Source organism: Corvus kubaryi, unplaced genomic scaffold, assembly GCF_017639235.1.
Source record: "Corvus kubaryi isolate FWS band 111438036 unplaced genomic scaffold, C.kubaryi_AGA036_p1.0 37341, whole genome shotgun sequence".
In the NCBI taxonomy this organism is placed as follows: Eukaryota; Metazoa; Chordata; class Aves; order Passeriformes; family Corvidae; genus Corvus; species Corvus kubaryi.
Genome location: NW_024581112.1, coordinates 8183746 through 8206567, shown reverse-complemented (window position 1 = coordinate 8206567; position 22822 = coordinate 8183746). Strand labels below are relative to the sequence as shown.

Below are 22822 nucleotides of genomic sequence, written 5' to 3'. Positions count from 1 at the left end.
TATAAAATATTCACCAAATCAGAAACTGGACCCAGCCTGTCCTCTTGCAGATGTGTGCTTAAGCAGTAGGATATAAAGTGATATTTACTTCTGTATGCTCTCTGTCTCTGGCCTGATGCTTATTTAATTCTTCCATGAGAAAAGCCAAGGAGCTTAAGGAAGAAAAGCTGGGAGCAGCTTGCTCTAAAAAGTCATTTGTCGGAGGGAGGTAAGGGTTGAGATCTTTTCAGGTACAGTAGAGAGTTGAATCAACATCTTCAAAAATTTAGGGAAGCTAGTGTGTCCACTGAGATAGTGAACAAATACCTATCTACTGCACGCTGTCAGAGAGGAACTAGAGTTGTTTCATTCAGTGCAGAGACTCTGGGTTTGGAATCCAAACCGGAAGGTACCTCCCCAATAACCAGAGAAAGGTGTCTAAACCCAGACTGTTTAGATGTCACTCTGTCTTCAGCATTTGTTATAGGCAGGTTCAAAACTTGGTGTGTTATGGTACTGAGGTGCCCAGTTCTACCCATATTTTCTAGTGGATTTAAGACTATGGCATCAGCAAGACATCTCACCTTCTTCCTAGACTTAGCTCCAACATCCATCTCCTGAACCCAGACATCTGCTGGAACTCCACACTGAAGTGCCCTTTTCATCATCTTCATAAGAGAATTATTACAAGGGTTTATCAAATGGTGGCTTCTTCTACCTGCCTGACATGAATTGTCTCAAAGCATTTCTATGGCAGTCACTCAGAAATTGCCAACCGGAGTGCTGTACTCCTACTAGAAGTCACCTTCAGTGCTTAATCCCCTCTGCTGCCATTATGATGTGTCCTAGTGGTTGCTGAGAATACAGAATAAAACATACTGAGATAGAATATTCACCTTCACTGGATGTATTCTCTTGCAGGAGAAGAGCTAGTGCTGCATGGGAATACAGAAGAACTAAAGCTGATCTGTGGTATCTTCCAATATCTCATGCTAAATCCATACAACCCTTAGGAAGATATCCTTTGTTTATTCCTAAGTTTTTTCCCAACACAAGAGGGGGAACAAGACACCCTGCCTATAGTCAGGATTACCCAACTTCTGGCAGATGAGATAAATTGCGATAGTCAAAGACAATCTTTTCATCTACATTAAACTTTATTGAGCTTTTCCTGTTTGGACAAGAATTTTCTTGGTAGGGGTCTTCTTCAAATAGGCACTGTGGTTTTTTAATTTATTTGTCTGTTGAGATTAGAGGAATAAAGCTTTGAAAGTGCAAAGAATTTTGCAACCATTTAATAGGTAACAGTTGCACCTTTATAATACAAAGGAGAATGTTATGATTTCAAATGACATTTCCTATTTTCTCCCTTTTTAGTTTACATTTTAAAAAGAAGATTAAACACCTTTATTAAGCATACATTTAGTTTTCAAAGTCAAACACTTAGAATGCAGAAAATTAATTAAAAGGGTTGCCTATCCATCTTTAATTTGTCTTCTCTCATGAATAGACATAAAAATGTGGCTCTTAATTATAAGATCAAACACTAGTGCCTTTTTTTTCCAAAGGATCCCTGTCTCATTCAGTGCATGGAATGGAATATACTTCGGGACTGAATGAGTTTTGCCATAAACGAAGCTGATTTCTATAGGTCTCCTGTTTCATTTACTGCCAGTGATGAAAGTTATGTATTGAATTGGGCAGGGGGCTGTTCAAAACCAGCAGAATGGTCTCATATTTTGGCAATTGAATACTGCCCTGAAGAATTAGGCTTTTTCCTGCCTTTTGTCACAAGTTCCTCTGTGATATGAAAAGACCACATAAATGAGGTTTTCCATGGGTGGCCACTAATTGGTGTGTTCTCATTTTCTGGGTTCTCAGTTTGAGACACCTGGGGTCTGACTTGCAGAAGTGCAGAGCTGTTATTGTACGGAGGTTTGCTGTCAACACACACAGAGCTGGGGAAATACTAATCCAAGGCGTCACAAATTAGGGACCCAAAATTCATCGTTGCTCTGGCCATTTTGACCTTAGCTGCTTTTTGTTTGATTTTAGTGTCTGCAAAATAGAGATAACAACCCTACCTATCTCTGTGGCTCCATGGCTACCTATCCATTAAGGCTCGTGAAGCAATCAGATATTCTGGCAAAATAGCACCACAGAAAAAGACCATGAGGAAATCAGTATTCAGTGATGGGTTTGAGTGGTGTGCGGCAAATAAGGCACTTTGGTGTGCTTGAAATTAGGATAACAGGAAAATACTGAATTGCTACCCACTCTGTGAGCTCGTCTGTCCTTTGTAGTCGCTGAGGTGGGGGGGACACTTTCAAGGAAAAAAGATACAATAAAGACTATTGAAAGGCATCTGTGCAAGGAAGTCAAAGTGGGGTTTCAGAGGTAATCTCCATTTTACATTTTCCTCTTCCACTTTTAACGTGTGCCCAGAAAGATGCTTGTAAGGCAGGCTTTTTATGTAATACATGAGTCACATTACTTTTGACTTGTGCCTGTGAATGATGGGTTGCAAAATAATTGGGAAAAAATGGGCCAAAGGTGTTATCACTGAAACTAGTACTACACTTTTCATTGATGCTGGAGGATGTCAGCTTAGATCCTTAACAAACCAATCCTGGAACACTCTTGTTATTATTCCATTTGTATGTGAGGAAACTGAGGCACAGAAGAAAGTGGAATAATCTGCTGCAGTAATTCTGTCTGTTTTCTCTGTAGACAACCAACAGATTTTAAACTAGCATTCACATTCCTTGTGAATGAATTAATGTAGAAAGGACAGAAGAAAGATAGGTTTGTTCCTCCCTTCTTCCCCTCCCTTCTCCTCACCTGGAATAAGTAGTTTGATTAATGAAAATAATTTGTTTGCTTTATTTGCCAGTTGTTTTTTATTTGTGTCTGCGGGACATGTATCTGCCTGTGGGACTCTGTGGGAGGATCTCGTAAGGAAGAACTGACCATGAAGTAGTGGAAGCAAGCAGGTCTGTGCTATCCTAGGTCTTGTATTCTGAGCTTGTGCTGTGCTCATGAAGTTCAGGCTCTTGGTTGCTGCCCTGGAGGATCTCCAGGTGGGGAGGGTGTGCTTGCAACAGGGTCTGGATCATAAGCTCCACAGGAGGATGGGCTTAAGAAAGAGATCAGAGCCTTCAAACTGCGCTTAACAGGGAGCCTAAGAAGAGGCAAGAACCTTGGTGGTACACTGTCATACACTTTTATTGATGAGACCCTTCTCCGTACTCTGAATATGCTGTTGCTATTGTGGACACCATGAATATTTGCATTGCCTTTCTTAAATCTCTGGTGTATAAGATGGGAGACAATTTTCTGGTCAGGCACAGGTGGGGAGTTTTTCCTGACGTGGTTATATGTGCTGGCTGTTGCTGAGCTGTTGTGTTGCCTCCTAAGTGTCTATGTCCATGAATTATCCCCAGAAGAAAATTTACTTCTCCAAGACGTGCACAAAGCAGCCTAACATGCTCAAGGGAGAGTTTTTCTTAGGAGAGACTGAAATGGAAATACAGAAGTCCCAGTACAAAAATTCATTAATCTTGGGGGGGGGGGGGGAGCAACTCTTGGGCGCTGTGTAAGCATGGAAGAAGAGTAATGACTATGTCTGTTGTCCTGAAATGTGCCAGCATGGCATTACACTGTAAACACACCAAATCTAATCCCTGGTCATGGTTTGAAGCCTATGCCTTATGAGGACACCTTGTCTTTTATTTGAGGACCTTCTGCTGAGATTTCCTCTGTGGTAGCTTAAGAGACTGTCCTCCTGCTCCTCTGGAGTTAAATCTCTGTCTGCCAGGACTGGTGCAAAGCTGATAGTCAGGACAGAGTGATCAGAAGAGAGATTTCATGCAGGCAGTGTTGGTGGCCAAAAGAGACGTTCTTGTTGGCAGGTCTGGAGGAAGGACACTGTCCCTCTGCCACTTCACAATGGAAGTGGAGAGGCTGTCAGTGTAGGGAAGAAAGCGACCTTGTTGCCAAGTGAAAATGTGGTTGTCTCTCTGGGCCAAACCTGATGCATGTTTTCCAGGAAGGCAGTGGAAATGTAGATCTTCTGTTAGCTTTTGTGAGATGGTGGGGATTTTATGGTCCCTGCTACTCCCAAAGCAGATGGGATTTTGGTCTAACTTTGCAGCAACCCTTGTGGAAATATGCACTGCCTCAGCCCAGGAATGGAGGGGGTGGCAGAAAACGCACCGGACTAGGTCAGGAGATAATTTTAGTGGAAATATCTGTGACCATGGGGCTTCACTGGCTTCTTATCCCTCTAGAAGGAGAAGAACTGACCACAGCAGATAATACTGTACCTTGTATTACAACTTCCACCTGCTCTGGAACTTCATGAAGGGGCTTTACCAAACTAAGGTCAGCCGTCCCATCTCACAAAGTGCAGTAAGGGCCCCATTGGCAGGGCTTGCTTGCTTCTCTTCTGTGGTTTTGACCTGTCCCTGCAGAGGGCAAAATGTGCTTCTTGTTGCTCTGCTTTGCTAAATCCATCCAGTTCCATCTTTCACGTACGATTCATTTTCTCTCAGCTTCACACAGTATGGTATCATCGATGCTGATATCCCCAACCTGGAATTTTTCAATTTGTCTTGGGTACTTGCCTCTAAGCTCTTCTTGCTGTCAGGTGCAGCAGACAGCAGAGGATGCTGAATACCTCTAAGGGGTACCATACAAAGCAATTCTGCTGTTTGGAAATCCATCTGTGAAAGCTGAGCAGCACAGAAATGCCTGGAGAAGTTAATCAGAATTGGAAATAGGCACAGTTTTTAAAGAAAACACAAGCTTCAAGTACTGTGATGTAAGCAGGAGGTCATTTTACTGCCAGTGGCAGTGAAATAGTGCTCAGTTATACAGAGCATGGAAAGTGCTAAACAGGATTTCTGCCATTCCTTTGCTCCACTTTTATCAACGCCCTGTGCTTCTGCCCTGCAGCAGCCCTGCTATTCCAGCTCTGATATTCCAGGGTAGCTCTGGAGCTGACAAAAACTAGGCAAGGGTATAGCTGATACTTTGAACAAAGTAATTCTCTGTTCAGTAGCTTTTTTGTACATATTAAATGATTAAATCTTCAGGGGGCTTTTCCCTGATGCACTAATTGTGCATTCATTAAGTTGCCAGATAAGATGTACTTTCTATTAATTTATTTTTTGCTAAGAAAAACTCTTCATTTTCCACTGATAATCCTGCCTCACCTAATTCAAGGATGGACAACCTGTGGCTTTGGACCCAGAGGTAGCTACTGAGCGATTGACATATAACTCCCACAATGGAATCACAGAATCATTTAGGTTGCAAAAGACCTTTAGGATCATCGAGTCCAGCCTTTGTCCAATCAGCACCTTGTCAACTAAACCATGGCACTGAGTGCCACATCCAGTTATTTCTTGAACACCTCCAGGGGTGGTGACTCCACCACCTTTCTGGACACCCCATTTCAATGCGTGGCATCCCCTTCTGTGAAAAAATTCCTCCTCACGTCAAACCTGAACCTCCCCTGGCGCAGCTTGGGGTTATGGATATATATTGTATTACTGCCAGCACACTGCTGATGTTAGGACTGCTTTTTTATCAGTATCTCCATGTAGGAAGAAGTTCCCAGGGTCTTCTGAGGCCACTAGCTTCCTACAAGCACTGGGACTCAGCTGGGCACCCAGCCTTATCCCATCCTACACTGGATGCTGGCACCCTGGGGAGCCATTGCTTGTTTCTGCCTGGGAGCTGCTTGTTGAAAAAGCCCTCACCTTGCCTAAGGTACTGGATAGGAGGTTGACACCTCTTGGAAATTGAAAGTTGTTTTGGGTTTTTTGTAAGATACTGATGAAGCCAAGAGGTTTGAGCTCCCATGATGTAGTTGATTACATTTTAAAAAGTGAAATTTGGGTAAGAGTTGCATTATCCCACATTATTGGGAGCGGAAATAGACTTCAGCAGCAATACGAGCTAATATATGTGTGATAAAGACCACAGAGAAACTGTGTTAGAAGAAAGTTATTAAAGATGCTAAAGCAAGTATAAAAAAAATAAACCAACACTGGAAATGTAGTTGCCTGTGCAACCTCAGTATGGTCTCCTCTTGTGAATGCATTTCAGTACACTTCTAATAACAGGAACACATTTTTCTTTTCAGGGATTCTGACTGCATTCAGGTCACAGAATGGAGAGTGCTCACTTAATGAGCAGTTATTCAATATTTTGAATTCTCATAATAAGTCAGTGTGTGATCCCACATAATATTCAAACCTTGTTCTGAAATCAGAAATACTAATTTTCTCCTGAGCTGTCTTGTGATTCTGAGCACATCCCTAACATCATTTAGTAAATCTTTGCAACAGCCATGTGAGATAACTGAGTATTTTTTCTCCATTTTTTCAGGTGGACAGCTGAGGCACAAAGAGTTTGGTCAGCAGGATGCCCTAGTTTTATGTCCTGAATTTCAGAAACAGGGCCTGACCTTTATTCATAGTTTTTGTTTTCAATTGCACATCTCTGAAAGCATCTCCCATTACTGTCAGCTGCAGCTCTGAGTGCTCGGCACTGCTCCAAATCAGACTCAAGGTGTTTGAAGTCAGCTACTCAGAGATGCAGAACTTGTCAATAGGAATGACCCCATGATAAGCATGGGCCAAGGTCACCGAGGAATCAGCAGCAAAGGTGGGGCAGGGGTGTAGGACAGCCATCTGTCAGCTGCCCCTGGGATCCTCTGTTCTCCTTTGCCAAACTTTTCCCTCCTGCATTTTAACTTTCCGACTTCCAACTGCAAAAACTAGGACCAAGATTTTAGTGTAATCCCTTTATACCCCAGAGTTTCCTAAGCTCCAAATATCCAGATTTCCTACTAACGCTTTAAGTCTTCTTTAAGCTACTTTGTTTTACTTTGCAATCTCGCAGCAGATATTTACAAGCCTTTTTCCAAACAGTGGAAGGGTGGTATTAGGTAATTTACAGAAGTGTCCTAACAAATAAGATTTATATAGGCAGGAGCCTAGTAGGATTTTCAGAGAGCCTTGGTGTCTAATTTGCACTGGTTTCAATAGGATTAAGGCAATGAGGTATTTGTTAAGATCCCAGCATTCCTTCCTTAAAACCTGGCCCTTTAATTCTTCTTTCAGCCAAGTTTATAGGGAACCACTAAAGCTAAAGCATAGAAATGTATACTAAAATGTTAATAATTCATGGTAAAGTTCTGTGAGAGTACAATCTGTAAAGCAGGCGTCTTGGGGGAACGTGTTATATTTTCTTCAGGCTTCAAAATAATTGCTTCTGCAACCAAAGGAAATTACATGTAGAAAGTTTTTTCTCTGCTTTGCACTGAAATCAAAGTCTTAGTCACCTGAAAGCCCCAATAGGTGCAATTCTACATGAGTGTCCTCAGATATTCTAAGAATCAGGCAGATTCCAAAACCTTGGTGTCTGGTTTGAGAGAGTACAGAAAGTGATTGTACATTCATAATGCATTCTTTCTGGAAAGGATCAAATGAGTCTCATTGAATTTAATCTGTTTGAAAGTATTCTCTATCTAGGGTTCATTTCTGATTTAATTTCAGAAGGATTTAGTGAATTCATTATGCAAACTGACAGGCAGTGTATTTGTTGCAATTTGCTCACTTACTCCACTATGTTTATCCATATGTGTGTGTTTGTGACATGCAGTTTGTGATAGTTGTACAACGTGATTTCCCCTCTCTGACTGGGAAGGAAGGGAAAAAAAGAGTTCCCCCCCCCAAAAAAAACCCAAAACCAAAACCCACCACACTCCTGGGCTAAAATTTTAGATAGATAATCATTCACTGTAATGCAATTTGCATGATTTGTGCCTATTTTCCTGACTGAGGGACCAGTTAATCTGAACAGTATAGTACAATAAATGACATGGCCTGGCCACATAATGTAGACATTTGCCTACCATAATCTGGGTTGTTTGAGCAGACCTACGATTTGCTTGACTCTAAAGGTGTGCCTTATGAAGGACTTGGTATTTTTATTGTTAACAGGTCAGTAAATTGATCTGGCAAGAACCAACCTTGTCCTGTGATTTCCTGAAGAAACAGAATTATGTCTTTCTACCAAGAAATAGCACTATATTTTAGGTGGTGCTAGGAGAAAACAAGCTGGCTGCTGTAGTATCTGAATTGTTTTTCTCTGTAAACCAGGGTGCTCCCTATGCCCTTTCGACACACTCTCATTGTCTTGTCTGCCATTGCTTGTTTCATTGCTTCCTTTCCCACACCACAAGGGAGATCCATCCATAGGATGTAGAAATAATAATGGTTGTCAGCATTATAAATCCTTATGCGTTTCGGTTTTTCTTAGAGTGGGCACCTCTTCCTTCATGTGGAAGGAAGGACGATAGGAGTCCTGATGGAAACTCTTGGAAACCACCAAAGAGGGTTTGACATTCTTCCACTCCCTCTTACTTTTCCTGGCTGCTCCAGCTGCTTGACATCCTCAGAAAACTCATAAATGTGCTGAATAGCATTAGAGGGGAGCTGACAGGAAATGGAGCAGTCAGGACAGTGTTTACCAACCTGTGTGGATTGCTAACTATCTATAGGACATGGCCATTCAGAAGTTCCTTTAAGCTATTTTTTTCCTTTCTTTTTCCCCAAATCCTTAGCTATTTTCAGCTCCACCTATTTTAATGGCTGTAGCTTTTCCTCCTGCCTTTGGGAGTCTGATCCACACATTGGTTTATTTTGAGCTATATTGCTAATTACTATTTTTGTAAGTATAGTGTTTCATTATTCATTAAAGCTGGGGAGACATTTTAGTAATTTCTCCGTAGAACAAATGTAATTTAGTAATCAAGTAAGATATCTGGTTAGAGCTTAAGAGGGCTAGGAGGAGTGATCTGACAAAGAAGGATGGTATGACAAGTGAGAGCTATTGATATGTGGAGGGGTGTTACTAAGAAAGCAGAAACAAACTAAAGCATAGACAAGATACAGGGGGCTGGCTGAAACTCTGGGAGCAATTCTTTAGTTCAGCAAAGGAATAAACTGCCAGAGGAACCCAGAAAGCCATTTTTGGAGCAAATGTCCAAATACTGGTCAAAACCACTCCTGCAGGGTGGATGAACAAAATCAGCCCTGCTGCACTGTACAGGGAGGGTCTAGAGGACCCTGGAGATTTTCAGTTATTTCCTCTTTAGTGTGTGACAAAGCTGGTCAGTGTGAACTGGCCCTTACTAAGAGAAGAGGAAACACTGCCCATTTTCTGGTATTGGATCATCTGTGCAAACTTCTCAGTGCTTTCTGTCTGGTTTTGCATGGGTTCCTGAGGGAAGAAGGTTCCTATTCCAGAAACCCATACATCCTTCTGAGGAAGAAAACCGTATTTCCATATCAAACCTGCAGCAGAGTAGAAAGAAGTGGAAGTAGCTCTGTGCACTCTGCCTTCCCAGCCATCCTAGGAGTCCTTACCAGGGTCCCTTTTCCCTCAGCTTCTCTGCCAGGGGGTCACTAAGTAAAGTCCCCCACAGGCTGGGCTTCAGGGGTGTCTGGATGTAGAGTACAGTTCTGCTACAGATGTACCACACGCAGAGTCATCCAAACTGTGTGCCTGGGGAAGAGACGTTACAATATGCAGTGCTTTGAGGCTACTGACACGCTTCTTGATTGAAGAATGGAAAAAACCTAGAAGACCTGATGACCAACATATTAAATACCTATTGAAGCCCTATTTTAATAACAACTTTAAAATGGGAAGCCCAGGGGGTGAAAGAATTGAAATAAATAACAGTTGTCCTGCAGCAAGAAGATCAGGAGAAGATCTGGATGACTATTTGAATGTGGCTGTGATATACTAGCCCTTGTAAGTGGTGGATCCAAAGACTTGTGGCTTTTTCCCTCGCACATCTATTCAGCATGTTCCCTTTGGCTGGGGGTCTTTATAGCACTAAAGTAGCAGGGTCCACAAAGGGTTTTTTGCAGCAGGCACTGCAGGCTTGCCTCCCCCTTCCCCCTTTTCAATAGGGTTGAATACAGTAAAGGAGCAAAGTAGGAAATAAAATGGCTCAAAGCCACATGTGCATTTCCCATAGCTCAGTGCCAGGGTCTAGAAAAAGTGACTAAGCCCTGGGGCTACTGAGTCTCATGTTCAGGATCTTCCCAGTCAAAACCATGCCTGTACTCTGGTGACAATCTTACCTGAAGAGGGGAGAGGGGTGCCACTCAGGAGTGACAGTTGCAATCACAGGCCTGATTCATCAGTTTTACAGACCTTGGGAAGCACTGGAGTTACACAAACTGGGCAGCCAAGCCCAGATTGTTGGGTGAAAGAAGCTGTGTCATACACGTCCCCTCTGGAGACTTTTTCAGGTTCTGGCAGACACTTAAGCCCCCTTTCAGGATGTTCTCATCCTCCACTGACAGGAGGAAGTAGGTAAGATAACTTAAATATTAAATATTGCACAATACTTTACTGAGTTACACACCGTGCATTTGAGGTTCTTGCAGCACTACAAATACTAATTTAATTATGTTCAGAGTCCTTCTGGAACTTAACAATGTTTCCAGTGGAGCAGCAGACCACAGAGGTCTTGTAAAAATTATCCCTAATAAAATGTCATTGGAATCAATGAAATGAAACTCCACTTTCATCATCTGACATTGCTTTTGGCACTGGACTTCAAATAAGATTTTCGTACAACCATTTGTTAATAAGTTGTACAAACTTTGGGATAGAAGGAATAGAAAAAGATGGTCTGGGTCTTCTCACTCTTTTCTGTAAGTCAGCAGTATACAAGAGCTCTTAGTGGGACCAGTGACCTGTCTCCTGTATTTGGTATCTAAAGAGTAACTCTTCCTGTTCTCACCTGTACTGGTGCCTAAGCAGGGAGGAGATACGGATCTCTCTCCTTCTTTCTCTGTTTGTACTGTAAACACATATGAGAAATGAAAACTAAATGTAGACCAAGAATAATTTCCCATAAGGTTTTCTATAAGGTCCCTGACATCCAAGGCATGGAGTTGCTGTGAAGAATTCAGATAAGAGGAGTCCATGTCTTACCTACTGCTTGTGTTGAATTCATACACAGGCTGTCACGACAGTCCTATCAGACACCTTGTAGAAGATCTGTGGGGCAAATGTCAACACCAGTGGTACAACTGAAGTAAAGGTGGGTGGAGACAATGGCCAGGGCAAGCCAGAGGATGCAATCTCTGGGTCAGTCAAGCCCTAATGGGCATGAAGATCCACAACACAAATTAATAAACTGAGCATCCATGAAGATCAGATCCATCACTCAACACCCTCATTCTCTGCCTTCCAGAACACCCTGTCCTAGTGAAGTTGAGGCTGGTGTTAACAGGGTCAGGAAATCCCATGAAGGGATACCCCAGTAGGGCTAATCCTGACTGGTAAGGAGAGGCCATGCCAGTGAGACCTGTTGAATCCATCAGAACCAGAAGCTGAGAAAAAGCCAGCTGCCCCAGTGAGAAGATAGAGTCTATACCAGTAGGTAGAAGCCTTTGCAATGGATTGCTGTGGTAATGGGGATACAATATCATGGTGGACACTGAGTTCAGCTCTGCAGTGGGGTTGTGGGATTGGTCTATTTGGAACAAAAGCTGAACAGGCTATGAGAGAGGATGTCTTAGGCAGAGCTGTTTTAAAGGCAGTTTATCAAATTGCATAGATCTGCAACTCTGATTTTTTGGGTTTTGCTAAGAGCAGCTCTGATGACTTGAAAGATTGTATGGTGCTCCTCAGGGAATGGGGAAGCTGTTGGCTAAATGTGATGCTTGAGTCTAGGCTCTTGTTCAAGACTTGAAAAACAAAAGGCAAAGGTCTGACCAGGAGGTTAACAGAACAGTAAGAAGGGCAATACTTACTTTACCGGCCTTGCAAGATCCCAGTCAAGAATCCCGGTTGCTGCCTTCTTCAGCTCACCCTATAATTTCAGCTGGGATATACACCTTTGTCCCTCCTGAAGTTTAATTGCTGTGTGTGACTGAAGGCACAGGTGGCAGCCACAGGGTTTCACCCCAGCCATAGCTGCAGTTCAGGAGGAGAAACACCTTTTCTTCTTTGTGAAGGTGCTAGGTATAAAGCAGTGGTGGTGGCACAAAGGGCCAGTCCTGCCTGACTAACCTAGAGGTTTTCTCTGAGGGAGTGACTACACCAATGAATAGGGGAAGGGCTCCAGATGTCGCCATCTGGACTTCTGCAAGGCCTTCAACATGATTCCCAATGACATCCTTCTCTCTAAACTGGGGAGAGAGATTTGACGGGAGGACTCTTTGGTGGGTGAGGAATTGGTTGGACAGTTGCCTCCAGAGGGTAGCGGTCAACAACTTGGAGTCCCTGTAGACACTGATGACAAGTGGTGACCTTTAGGGGTCCATATGGGGACCAGTGCTATTTAATGTCTTCCTCAGTGACATAGACAGTGCACCATCAGCATGTTTGCAGATCGACAGGCCTGAAGGATGGGATGCCTTGTGTTCCTATGGAGGAAGCAGGACATAAGCTGCTGCTTCCTGTGGAAGTCATTCTGGAAACCCTGCATAAGCCTGGACTCTGGGGAATCTCAGCAGCTGTCTGCCCAAGATCTCAGGGGAGCAAGCCTGAGCAGTAAATTAGCCTCTGTGCCCTGGGTGCAGCTAGATCAGAAGCAAATGTGTCCAGCTTTCATGGGGGCAGGCACTCTGAGCCACTAGAGGCTAATAACAATTCCCTGAAAAATTTTGTGGAGTCCAAAACTAAGCAAGCGAGGAGAAAAAAAAGAAAGTGAGAGACAAAAGGTAGGAACGGAGAGACATTGGTAATTCTGTGTTTCATTACCTGCTCATGGTCAGCAGACCATGGATTCAGAGTCTGAAGGTGCTACTTCAAAATAATCCACAGAGCAGCAACCATCCTTGCCCAATCTGCCCCAAACACAACCAAGCAAACCACACAGTTGGAGCTTAAAAAGATAAAATTTCTCTTTAGTCCAGTGGCATGCAAGCTTGCATTTCTATCTAAGCACATCTGCATCAAAAATCGGCTGTTCTTTGAATGGACTTTTCTAATCAAAGCATAGTTCAAGGGAAATTTTTCACCTGATTCTTTTGCTGAATTTCTTCAGTGTGGGCTGTTTTGGGAATACATTTACACGGTCAGCTTGGATACCTTCCTGCTTCCTTTCTAGGCTTTGATCCCTTGATCTGAACGCCTGCTGACTGGTTCCTTCTGGAGTGACACAAATATTTCCCTCCAGAAAGGAGACTAGACACAACTGACAGTACAGTATGCACCAGCATCCAACCTCAAGCAAGAACATAGATGCTGATTGTGCCAAACACTCAAGACCTTCGACACAGTCCCCACAGACCTTGTGCCGTGGAGCGCCCTCATGCACTTAGGCCACACCCCAGGGTATACACACACCCTTGGCATGAACTATAGAAGCACCACCTTAGCAAGTTCCACCCCAGTCCTGTCTCTGAGACTCTGGGTGCTTTAAATTGAAAGATGAGTGAGTGCAGCCTGTGCCCCACAATCACCAAAGTGCTCCACAGAGCCCAGAACAGACCCAAGGCAAGTGTTTTTCCCTGTGAGCTTCTCTGCTCCGGAGATCATGAACACCATCCTGAACATCATCCACTTTCATCCCCTTCAGGGGCAAGGCTCTACTGTCTTTCACCCAGCCTGCAAAGGCAACGTAAGCAGTACTGAGTGCCTTTTTCCATCTAACTTCTGGAGCTGTTGGAGCTTCAGGGTGGTAGAGGATTGACCACCAGCTTGAGAGAAACAAGGTGACAAACAGAAGGGAAGTCACAGAACAGGAGGGGAGAGTATGGATTTATTAAGAAGGCTCACTAGAAATATCTAAATAGGTCTAGCTTAGATTATCTTCTACCTCTCTTTTCAGTCACTGTACACGAGTGAATAACACCCAACCATCTGCCTGTTATTTTCTTATTTTAATCTAGGCACCAGAAAATAGAGGGGAAGTTTCCTACATGTGAGAGAATCTTGTAGAGGAAAGGGTGGCAACTCCATTGTTAGAGGATTTGAAACTGGAGAGCTGAAACCCTGCTAGTTACACCCTGGGGAACAATCCTGCTTAGGCCTTCAGAGGGATGAATTAACCTTTTCTTTCTCAAGGGTGTTTTACCCACCATCACCGAAGTCATCCTGGGAAAATAAAGGAACTCTATTTGTTTCCTCACCTTGAAGACAGGTTGTGCTGACAGGTGCCATCCTCTAGCCAGGTGTCTTCACACCATTTAACTGGGTTAAAAAAAGCTGTTCTATGTGCTAAATTGCTTCCTCACTTCACAAGGCGTGAAAGCCTTTTCTCCCTTTCACGTGTCCGTGCTCCACTCCTTCTGGGGAGACAGCTGGTCTTTTTTTTTAATACATTCTGCTCCTTAAATGCCATCTCTGAGACAAATCAGGTCATGTGGAGCCAGGCCCATGAAAAACACTGAGGACTCAATCCTGGGAAATCACTGGGAGCTTAAATTTCTGTGAGTCTAGGCCCAAGTGACCTTGAGTAACATCAGTATGAACATACATTGAGTTCTAGTCGAGAACAGAGCATGGGCTGAGAGGCATCTTAACCCCACAAATAGCACAGGTGTTTGGGTGATTCAGCACTAGTTCACCTAAACAGCTGAAGGAAAAGTTTCCACACATACTTTAGCACAGGTGTCATGAGACAGGAATGACTTTTGGCCTTTGTTCTTTGCGTGGAGAACACAGTTGTTGGGGTTTTTTTGTTGGTTTTTTTCCTAATATAATAATAATAATAATAATCAGGTATCATATTTCCCTTGGGTGAAATGGGTGAAGTGGGTTATTGATCCATAGTGGTTCTATGGATGTCCAGGCTCTGGACAGTATTGATGCTTTGTCTGGTGAAAGGTGTGTGAGTCCTAAATCTGGGCTTCCAGCACGCAGATTTCAGAATACTGGGAGATGGCCACGTGTATTGAAGGGCTCTGGGATTTGGTGTCACGTTTAAGAGGAGCTCCTAACTAGGGATAGAAAGCAGCAGGGTACCAGGGTGACGGCTGAGCTCATAGCATGGCTATAGCATACAGCAGCCTGATCCTAGGATGAACATTAAGGTGGGTGATACATGCCATATATTGGAGGGCAGAGAAACACCAGGAAAAGGAGAGCTAGAGAGAGAGGCAGAGGAAGCTGTGTAATATTCAAACACCTTTCAGTGAAACAGTAAGTTCTTTCTTGGTCTCTCCATCCCAGCATTCAAAATACAAAACTATGTGATTACTTTTCCAAGGAGAGGCAATGAGGTGTGCCATGAGAGACAAGTGAACTAACAGCAAGCAAGGACCAAAGCACTCAGTCCTCTCCTTTCTTTGCCAATATGTGGCTGAAAACATGTGGAATATCTAGAAAACACCTAGCTTCTCCATTTCTCCTTTCCTGAAAGACCAGCGTAGGAGACATTTAAAAGGGTCTGGAGGTTGTACTAATACTTCCTTAATTCTTTGCCATAATTTGACCCCTCTGTAAGCTGTGAGTTTGAAGATGGAAGTTGCAAAAGTGGCCAGAGATTAGAAATCTTCTTGTCATGGCTCCAGGAAATTTCTACATTCCTAGTACCTAAGAGCTAACCTCTGCCCCATCTGTGTCTTAAACATTAATTTCTTGTCTCCTGCTCTCTCAGCTACGTGATAGCAGGGAAAGTCTCACTTACAGGAACAGTCTGCCTGGGAAGGGATGTCCTAGAAACCTGGAGGTGTGGCAGACAAGCAGATGGGGATGGTGAGAGGATCATCCCTCTAGGACTAGAAAGATGCTGTGGGTTGTGTAGATAGAGACATAAAAGTGTGTTTCATAAAGGCAAAGCTTTACACACTGGCTTCCTTGGGTATGTGAGGACGGTCTGAATAAAAAAATGGACTTGTTTGACTATGTTGTGTTATATGTCCATTTAGCTCTGCATCCACCTGCCTCAGTTATGTCCTGCCATTACAGCATCCATGATTTGTTTAACACTCAATGAAACAGAGCACATTTGCTCTGTGTAAAATGGCAATACATTGCATGTAACCTAACAGTATCGTGAATATGTCAGTATTAGGTATTAGTATGAGTTTGCTTTACACATAAATGTGTAAATGAAGGGGAGGGAGCAATGGAATACTAATATCTGAAACCAATCTCTACCAGACCTGATGCCTGGCTGGGAGCTCTAGATTCCATGCAAACACTAGTAATAATAGCCACTTTATTCTAGCCACAATACTACAGCCAAGATGTCATGAACGCTTGGGAGATACATAAGACAGACAGATTTCTTGTTTTCCACTGAGATGGTTTTGAATGCATCCTGGCAGGGCTGACTCACCCTTTTAGCTTTCCAAGGAAGACAAATTGCTTTCCAGGAGCTTCTGCTGTATACAGGTTATTTTTGAGTGCTTCCTTAATTAAGGTTTATCTGCTGTGCACATAATCCACAGGTGAAAAGCCCTTGGGGCTTTTTTTTTTTGTGTGAACAGAAGTTTTCCCCTGAACAACTTGTTTCTCACCCAACCCATTGTTATACAACATGTACCACATACTTTATGGATACCATGTCCTACCCCAGAAGTACCTGCAGGCCAGTAGCCTGAAAAAAAAGTGCTTTCAAATGCCTGGGATGCTTTACTGGGGAAGGACTGAATAGAAACAGGATTCCTGAGGGCCACAGTTGGCAAAGACAAACTATTAGTACATTTCTTTCATCCACAATCTTGAACTCCACCTCTGCCCCAGTCTCATGTTTCTTATCTTTTGTATTTGAAATTATGCTGAAAGCACCCTACTGGAAATACATTTTGCAGTTGCACAATTTGGGATCTGGCAAGGACTCAAATGGATGTCACCCCAGCTGGGAGAAGAAGACAATGATGTCACTGGAATAAGGGAGCCTTTTAGCTTTGCCATGCTGTAGGTGCAGGTGAGAGGTTTTGGTCTGACCTCCCTGGAGAGATGTGCTCTCCCATCCCCTGCCAGGCTGACTGGCAGTCACAGCTCTCTGTGAGGGCTTCTGTCAAAATAGCACAAGAGCTGACCCTGTGGCTCCCTGTGCCCTGGACTCTGGCTAGCAGAGGGAAGGAGATAAACCTTTACAGGGCTGCATAGCTCAGGTAACAGGACAGCTCCTCTGGAGTCGGAGAGCCGGGCGTGCAGTAGTCCAATACCTGTAATAGCCATCTTGGTTGGTGTAGGAGGTATGTGGGATGAAAGAGCAACAAGGCCAGTGGCAAGAAAGGTCTCCCTTCAGTCAATGTTTTTCATCTTGTCCAGGGATTAACAATTTTGTCACATTCACTAATGGTTTTGCAGGAATCAGGCATGGGGACTGGACCCTTAGGGCCTTGTAGTTATGTCTAAATTGTCCTTCCAGTCTCCCAGTCTTGCTGCTTCTCCTTGGGGAGAAGGAGTCAAAGCTACAGCATCTAAGTGTAATACAGTGCTGTTACCAGTCTATCTTCATGTTGCTGTGGCTACAGTGTAAATGCTGGCATACCCAAGATCTCCTTAAACCAGATAGTTCAGGTATTAGCAGTTAGGTTGCCACAGCAACACAGTACTTACTGCAAGCTGCAAAACTTGTCTAAGGAACAGGATGGATGAGCCTGTGTGGAGCTCTGCACTACCCTGGCAAGTTAAACATACTTCCAATTTGTTTCCACCTCCTTGTGCTGAAGTAGGCTGAAAAGCTTCCCCCAGATGCTGAAAAACAGTGTTGAGTTAGCTGTGCAAGACACACATGAGTGGTGGCAGCCTGCTGGTGCCTACATTGTCTTTACACATAACCATCACCTGCTCTCTGACAAGCTGAGACAAACATGAAAGCCCATTTTCCATCCTGCGTCATTTAATGCACTTGGGGAAGTGTAGACATAATGCTCAGCTGTGCCCCTGTGATTGGTGCAGCAACCATTTTGTCCCTGGGCAAAAAAATTGGAGCACAAAAATTCCTTCTGCAGAATTCTGTGTATTAATGCCATTTACATATTCATTCACAGCCTTTCTCACTCCCTACATAAGCATCCTGGCACTTAGTGTTCCTCCCATCTCACTTCCTGCTGTATACGGACCCATCCACATCCCTGCACAGATGTGTGGGGTGGCTCTTCTCCTTGATGGTTTGGGGCTGCTCACTCCTTGGCCACCATACCCACTTAAAGAATGATGGGCACCAGTGCTAGGGTGAGGGATCACTGGGGACCCAGTGGGACATAGTGGGTACCACCCATGGCATGGCAGTGGATGCGCGACTGGTTCCCTGGCCAAGCATCGCTTCCACAGGTGTGCTCGACCCACTCTTGTGCTGTGGAAATGATCATTTCCAGTCTCCCACATTCCCAGGGAGTGTGGCTGCTGTGGCCACTCTTCTTTCCCCCTCTCCACAGGCACGATGTTTCCAGTGGCATATCTGCATGTTGCAGTGGCTTCTTCTCCCTTCTTTCTGCCACACTTTTACTGAATGTCCCCTCTCTCTGCTCTTCTGGTCAGAAGCCTTTCCCCAGATGGCACATCGCAGTTTCAATGGCCAAAGGAGTGGTTCTCTCTTCCTACCCAGGAGTAAATGCTTCTATCTTTCCCAGTCAGCTTGTTTCCTTTGTTTTGTGACCTGAGCCAGTGATGGAAACCAGGTGCAGACAGCAAAGAGACCAGTGGCTCTGCTTCCAAGTAGGTCTTTTGAATGCTTCCCAATGGGACTATTAATAGAACAGTGTCCTTTCATCAATATGCAGCTGAGCTGTTACTTGCCCAAGGGCTGCTAAATTATTGGGGTGAAGTGTGATCTGTCCTGTAGATGCAGTGAAGGTTTATAAGCTGAGCATTATCTCTCTGCAGCAGACCAGCGTGAGGCACAGGCTCTGTTTTGGTCCCATTTAAGACATTAATTCACAATTTAAGTCTAAAAAACATGGGGAATGCCTGTTCTTTGTTATAAGGCTGAATTCCCCCCAATAGTCAGAGAAATAATGGTAGTCTGCTGAAATTGGAAAGAGTGATATTAATCTGCCTATTAATCCTTCAGTGAAACCATGAGTGGAGAGCAAAGGCAAAGCGCTCGGAGCGCTGGCAGGCAGGGCGTTCGTGCGGAGTACATCCTGTGAATATCTGTGTGCGTCTGACAGCATGGAACTGCAGTGGGGCGGGCAGCAATCCTATTCTCTGTTGGCAATCCCGAGCCAAAAAGCCATAAAAGACAAAGCACTTGGTGTCATTAGAGTCACACACCTGTGAAACAAGGTGTCATTAAAAAGAAACACCATCTTGAAGGCAGAGGTGGATTTGGAAGGACTGTGAAAATCCCCCTCGGGAGAGTGTTTTGAAAATGAGTGGGGGAAAAAATTGGTGTATTTCAAAATGAATAGGAAAATAAATCTTGGGAATAGAGACAACCCAGCTGGTGCAAGCCTTTCTACGCAGCCAAGATGCTCTCAGCATTGCTGATGGAGATGATGAGGTGCTTTAAATTCCTTTTACAAACCTCTGGCTGGAGGTTTGGCTGGAGACCTATGTCTGTCCAGCCTTGGGATGAAATTAGGGCCACCTGGCTCCAAACCCACACCAAATGGAAAGGCTGTTTTGAAACTTGTCACTGGTTAGCAGGAGGGGAAGGTGGGACATTCTCAATAAAATTAAAGCTTCTGCTACACCTGAGGAAATCTTAACTTACCTCCCTCTTTTCTCCTCTGCCCTCCTCCCTTGCTCTTCTTCAAAGGTTGAAAAAAATGAGGACGGAGACCAAAAGATTGAGCAAGATGGCATCAAACCAGAAGATAAAGCTCATAAGGCAGCCACCAAAATCCAGGCCAGCTTCCGCGGACACATAACAAGGAAAAAGCTCAAGGGGGAGAAGAAGGGAGATGCCCCAGCATCTGAGACTGATGCTGCCGACAAGAACGAGGAAGGCCCTGCTGGCGGAGCGGCCGAGAACAAAGAAAGCGAGGCTCCTGCTGCCACAGAAGCAGCCGCCGCTGACAGTGCCCAGCAGGAGGAGGGCAGCAAAGACAGCAGCGCGCCAGCAGAGGAGAAAAAAGGAGACGGAGCCGCTGACACGGGCTCAGAGCAGCCAGCCCCACAGGCTGCCACTCCTGCTGCCTCCTCAGAGGAAAAGCCCGCTGCTGCCGCTGCCCCCGAAAGGGAAAGTGCCACTAAAGCTTCCACTGATAACTCGCCGTCCTTGAAGGCTGACGAAGCCCAAGACAAAGAGGAGCCTAAACAAGCCGACGTGCCTGCTGCTGACACCACTGCCACCACCACCCCTGCCGCAGAGGATGCTACTGCCAAGGCAACAGCGCAACCCCAAATGGAGACAGTGGAGAGCAGCCAAACCGAAGAGAAGACAGGTGAGTGAATGCCTCACTAGGGAATGGGCCTCTCCAGAAATGGACACCTCCCCTGGGCCCCTGGGAGCAAGAGCTGGTGTGGGGATTAGATCAAGAGTTAACAAGGGAATCCCCTTGCTAGCTTTTAGGGGTGGGGGAGATTTATTTCTTGCTTAACACCCTCTTTCCTGCTTCGAATCAGCTTTTTGAAATACTGCAGCTCCTGCTGAGGTTCCTGTTCCTCTAGATGGAGGTGCCATCAGCCCTTTTGTCCATGGTGGCAGGAGAGTGTCTGCCAGCTGGGAGGCTTGAAGGGAGAGCTCTCCAAGATCTGCATGCGCTAAAGATAGTGATGAACCTTCTCAGTCACACTAGCACAGACAGCTCCAGTGGAGCAACTTGAGCAGCTCACTGGAGGCTTCCAAATTTAGCTGAAAATCTTACAAGACAAAAGCTCTCTCATACTGCAGGAGACCTTGCTGATGGGATGGTCATGGAGTCAAAAGGGTCTTTCTTCCATCTGCTTGTGTGTGGATGAGATTCTTAGTACAACCACATCCTAGTCAGGAACATCTTTTTATCAGCAGTGCTTATAGTTTCATCCACACCTATCCTTGTAGGGTCTCTGCTTGGAGTACCCCATGACAGCCAAGCTTGCATGAAGCTTTTAGATGTGTAAGCTGATTCAAATGTGGATAGTAAGAGAATCAGGTAGGGAAAGGAAAGATTAAGAGCCCTGACAGCTCAGTGAGTGAGGACAGAAGAGAGGGTTGAATACCAAAAGTCTCTCTAAGAGGTGTTTTCAATTCCTTGCTGTTGACCGAGTGCAAGTCTGCTTAACCAGTTCCCCTGAGAAGGGGTGAAGAGTCTTGAAAGGCAAAAGTGGAGATTTTTTGACAAACATATAATGTTTAAAAATCATAAAGAAGAACTGATTTTAAATTGTGATACTGAGCTGAGTAGAAAATGCATCAAAGACATGAGGATATTTTTCTCTCTTGTTCTTTACCTTTCTTGTTTTATCAAAGAAATAGAACATAAACAAAAAAAAGGTAACATTGGAGGTAGATTCCAAATGAAATTCAATTAAGAGGCAGTACCAAGCAAAACTGGCCTCCACATTCATGAAATACTCGGTTGTACAGGGCATTCTGCATTCATTAGCTTGTTGGGGAAAAATGTTGCCCATCACCTTGATGTTCATAAACAGCCTGATGTAAATGTTAGAGAGCCTCAGCACCCAGTGTTCTACTTACTGATGTTCCTCCATAATTTCATTTGGTCCACTACTTCTCCTTCACAAATTGCAACTCCCACTCTTTAATTAGGCTTCCAAGCTTCATAGCTAACCTGGGCCTTCAGGCAACTCTATTCCTGCTCAACAAAGTGGACAGATAGGGAAGAACAGATATCCAAAAGTACAGATTAAATATTGGGAGAGGAACTCATGCAGGACATTTGTGATTTAAGGTTTAGGCAAGGAGAGCAGCCTTAAAGAGCGTGAGTCTAAACTGATTGTACTCAGCTACAAAGGGTTCCTGGTTTTACTCCTGCTTATTTAGAAGTTTCTAGAAATAAGCCTTGCAGTTGTATTGTCCATGTTTGCTTTTTGTTGTCCAGGTCTCCAGCCATTTGTTCTTACTTTATATGATGAGTTGAGTGGCAACATGAATGTCATGTGATTAGTGGGATATAATTTGCTATGTTGCATGCTGTACTTGTGTCGGTTTTATACTTAGGCAAAGGTATAAACATCAATGGCAAGAACAGGACAGGATGAATCAGTGTTTTGGGGTCCTCTGTACATAGGATAATGAATGCTAATTCCCTGTTATTTAAGACTTGGGGTGCCTTATTCCTAAAAGCAAGAATGATTCTGCTTTGAATTGACATTCCATTTTTATTCAGATTAATCTGCTGTAATGGATAGAGGTAGGGAATTCATAGTAGCAAGCTATTTGATTTTAATTTTCATTTCATTTTACCTGTTTTGAGTCGTCACTCATGAAAGAATGGTTTATTTCTATGCAATATTCCAAATAATTTTCAGGTATCTTCCCCAGGCTCTTGTTGGTTTTAACATCATTTGAAGTGGCCAACCATTCATGGCCACATCATTTGAAGTGGCCATTTAAAATGCACGATTTAATATGCATTTGCACATGATACTATTACTTATGTAAATATCTAACCAACAGAGGCAGCTGGAAAATCTGCAGTCAAATATATGTATTTAAAAATGAGTTTTCAGTGATCAAGTGTTCAAGACCAGTATGTGCATCCATTTATACTTATTCAGTATGCATGCAGTAACACTCAAGCTTACCAATGTTTGCAGAAAGCAAACATGGAAGGTGTGTGGCCAGAGTCAAGCTGATAGCCTCTTTAAAATATTAATGAATATAGATTTTTCTTGAATTCCAATTCCAGTATGATATCAGCCTTCCAGTCACAAACCTGAACAGCTGGCTAAGTGCCCCAGGAGTCATCCAAGAAAGAAATGCAAAAAAGATTAAAGAGGTCTC

General features: G+C 43.9%; 1 protein-coding gene across 1 annotated transcript in view; it reads left to right on the top strand.

Annotated features, from left to right (window-relative positions):
• Nucleotides 1–22822, top strand: part of GAP43 (growth associated protein 43) — a 53216-nt gene that overhangs the window by 10987 nt on the left and 19407 nt on the right. The window contains exon 2 of the mRNA XM_042031782.1: nucleotides 19691–20318. Coding sequence (XP_041887716.1) covers nucleotides 19691–20318 — 628 coding nt within the window. The remainder of the gene's footprint in view (nucleotides 1–19690; nucleotides 20319–22822) is intronic.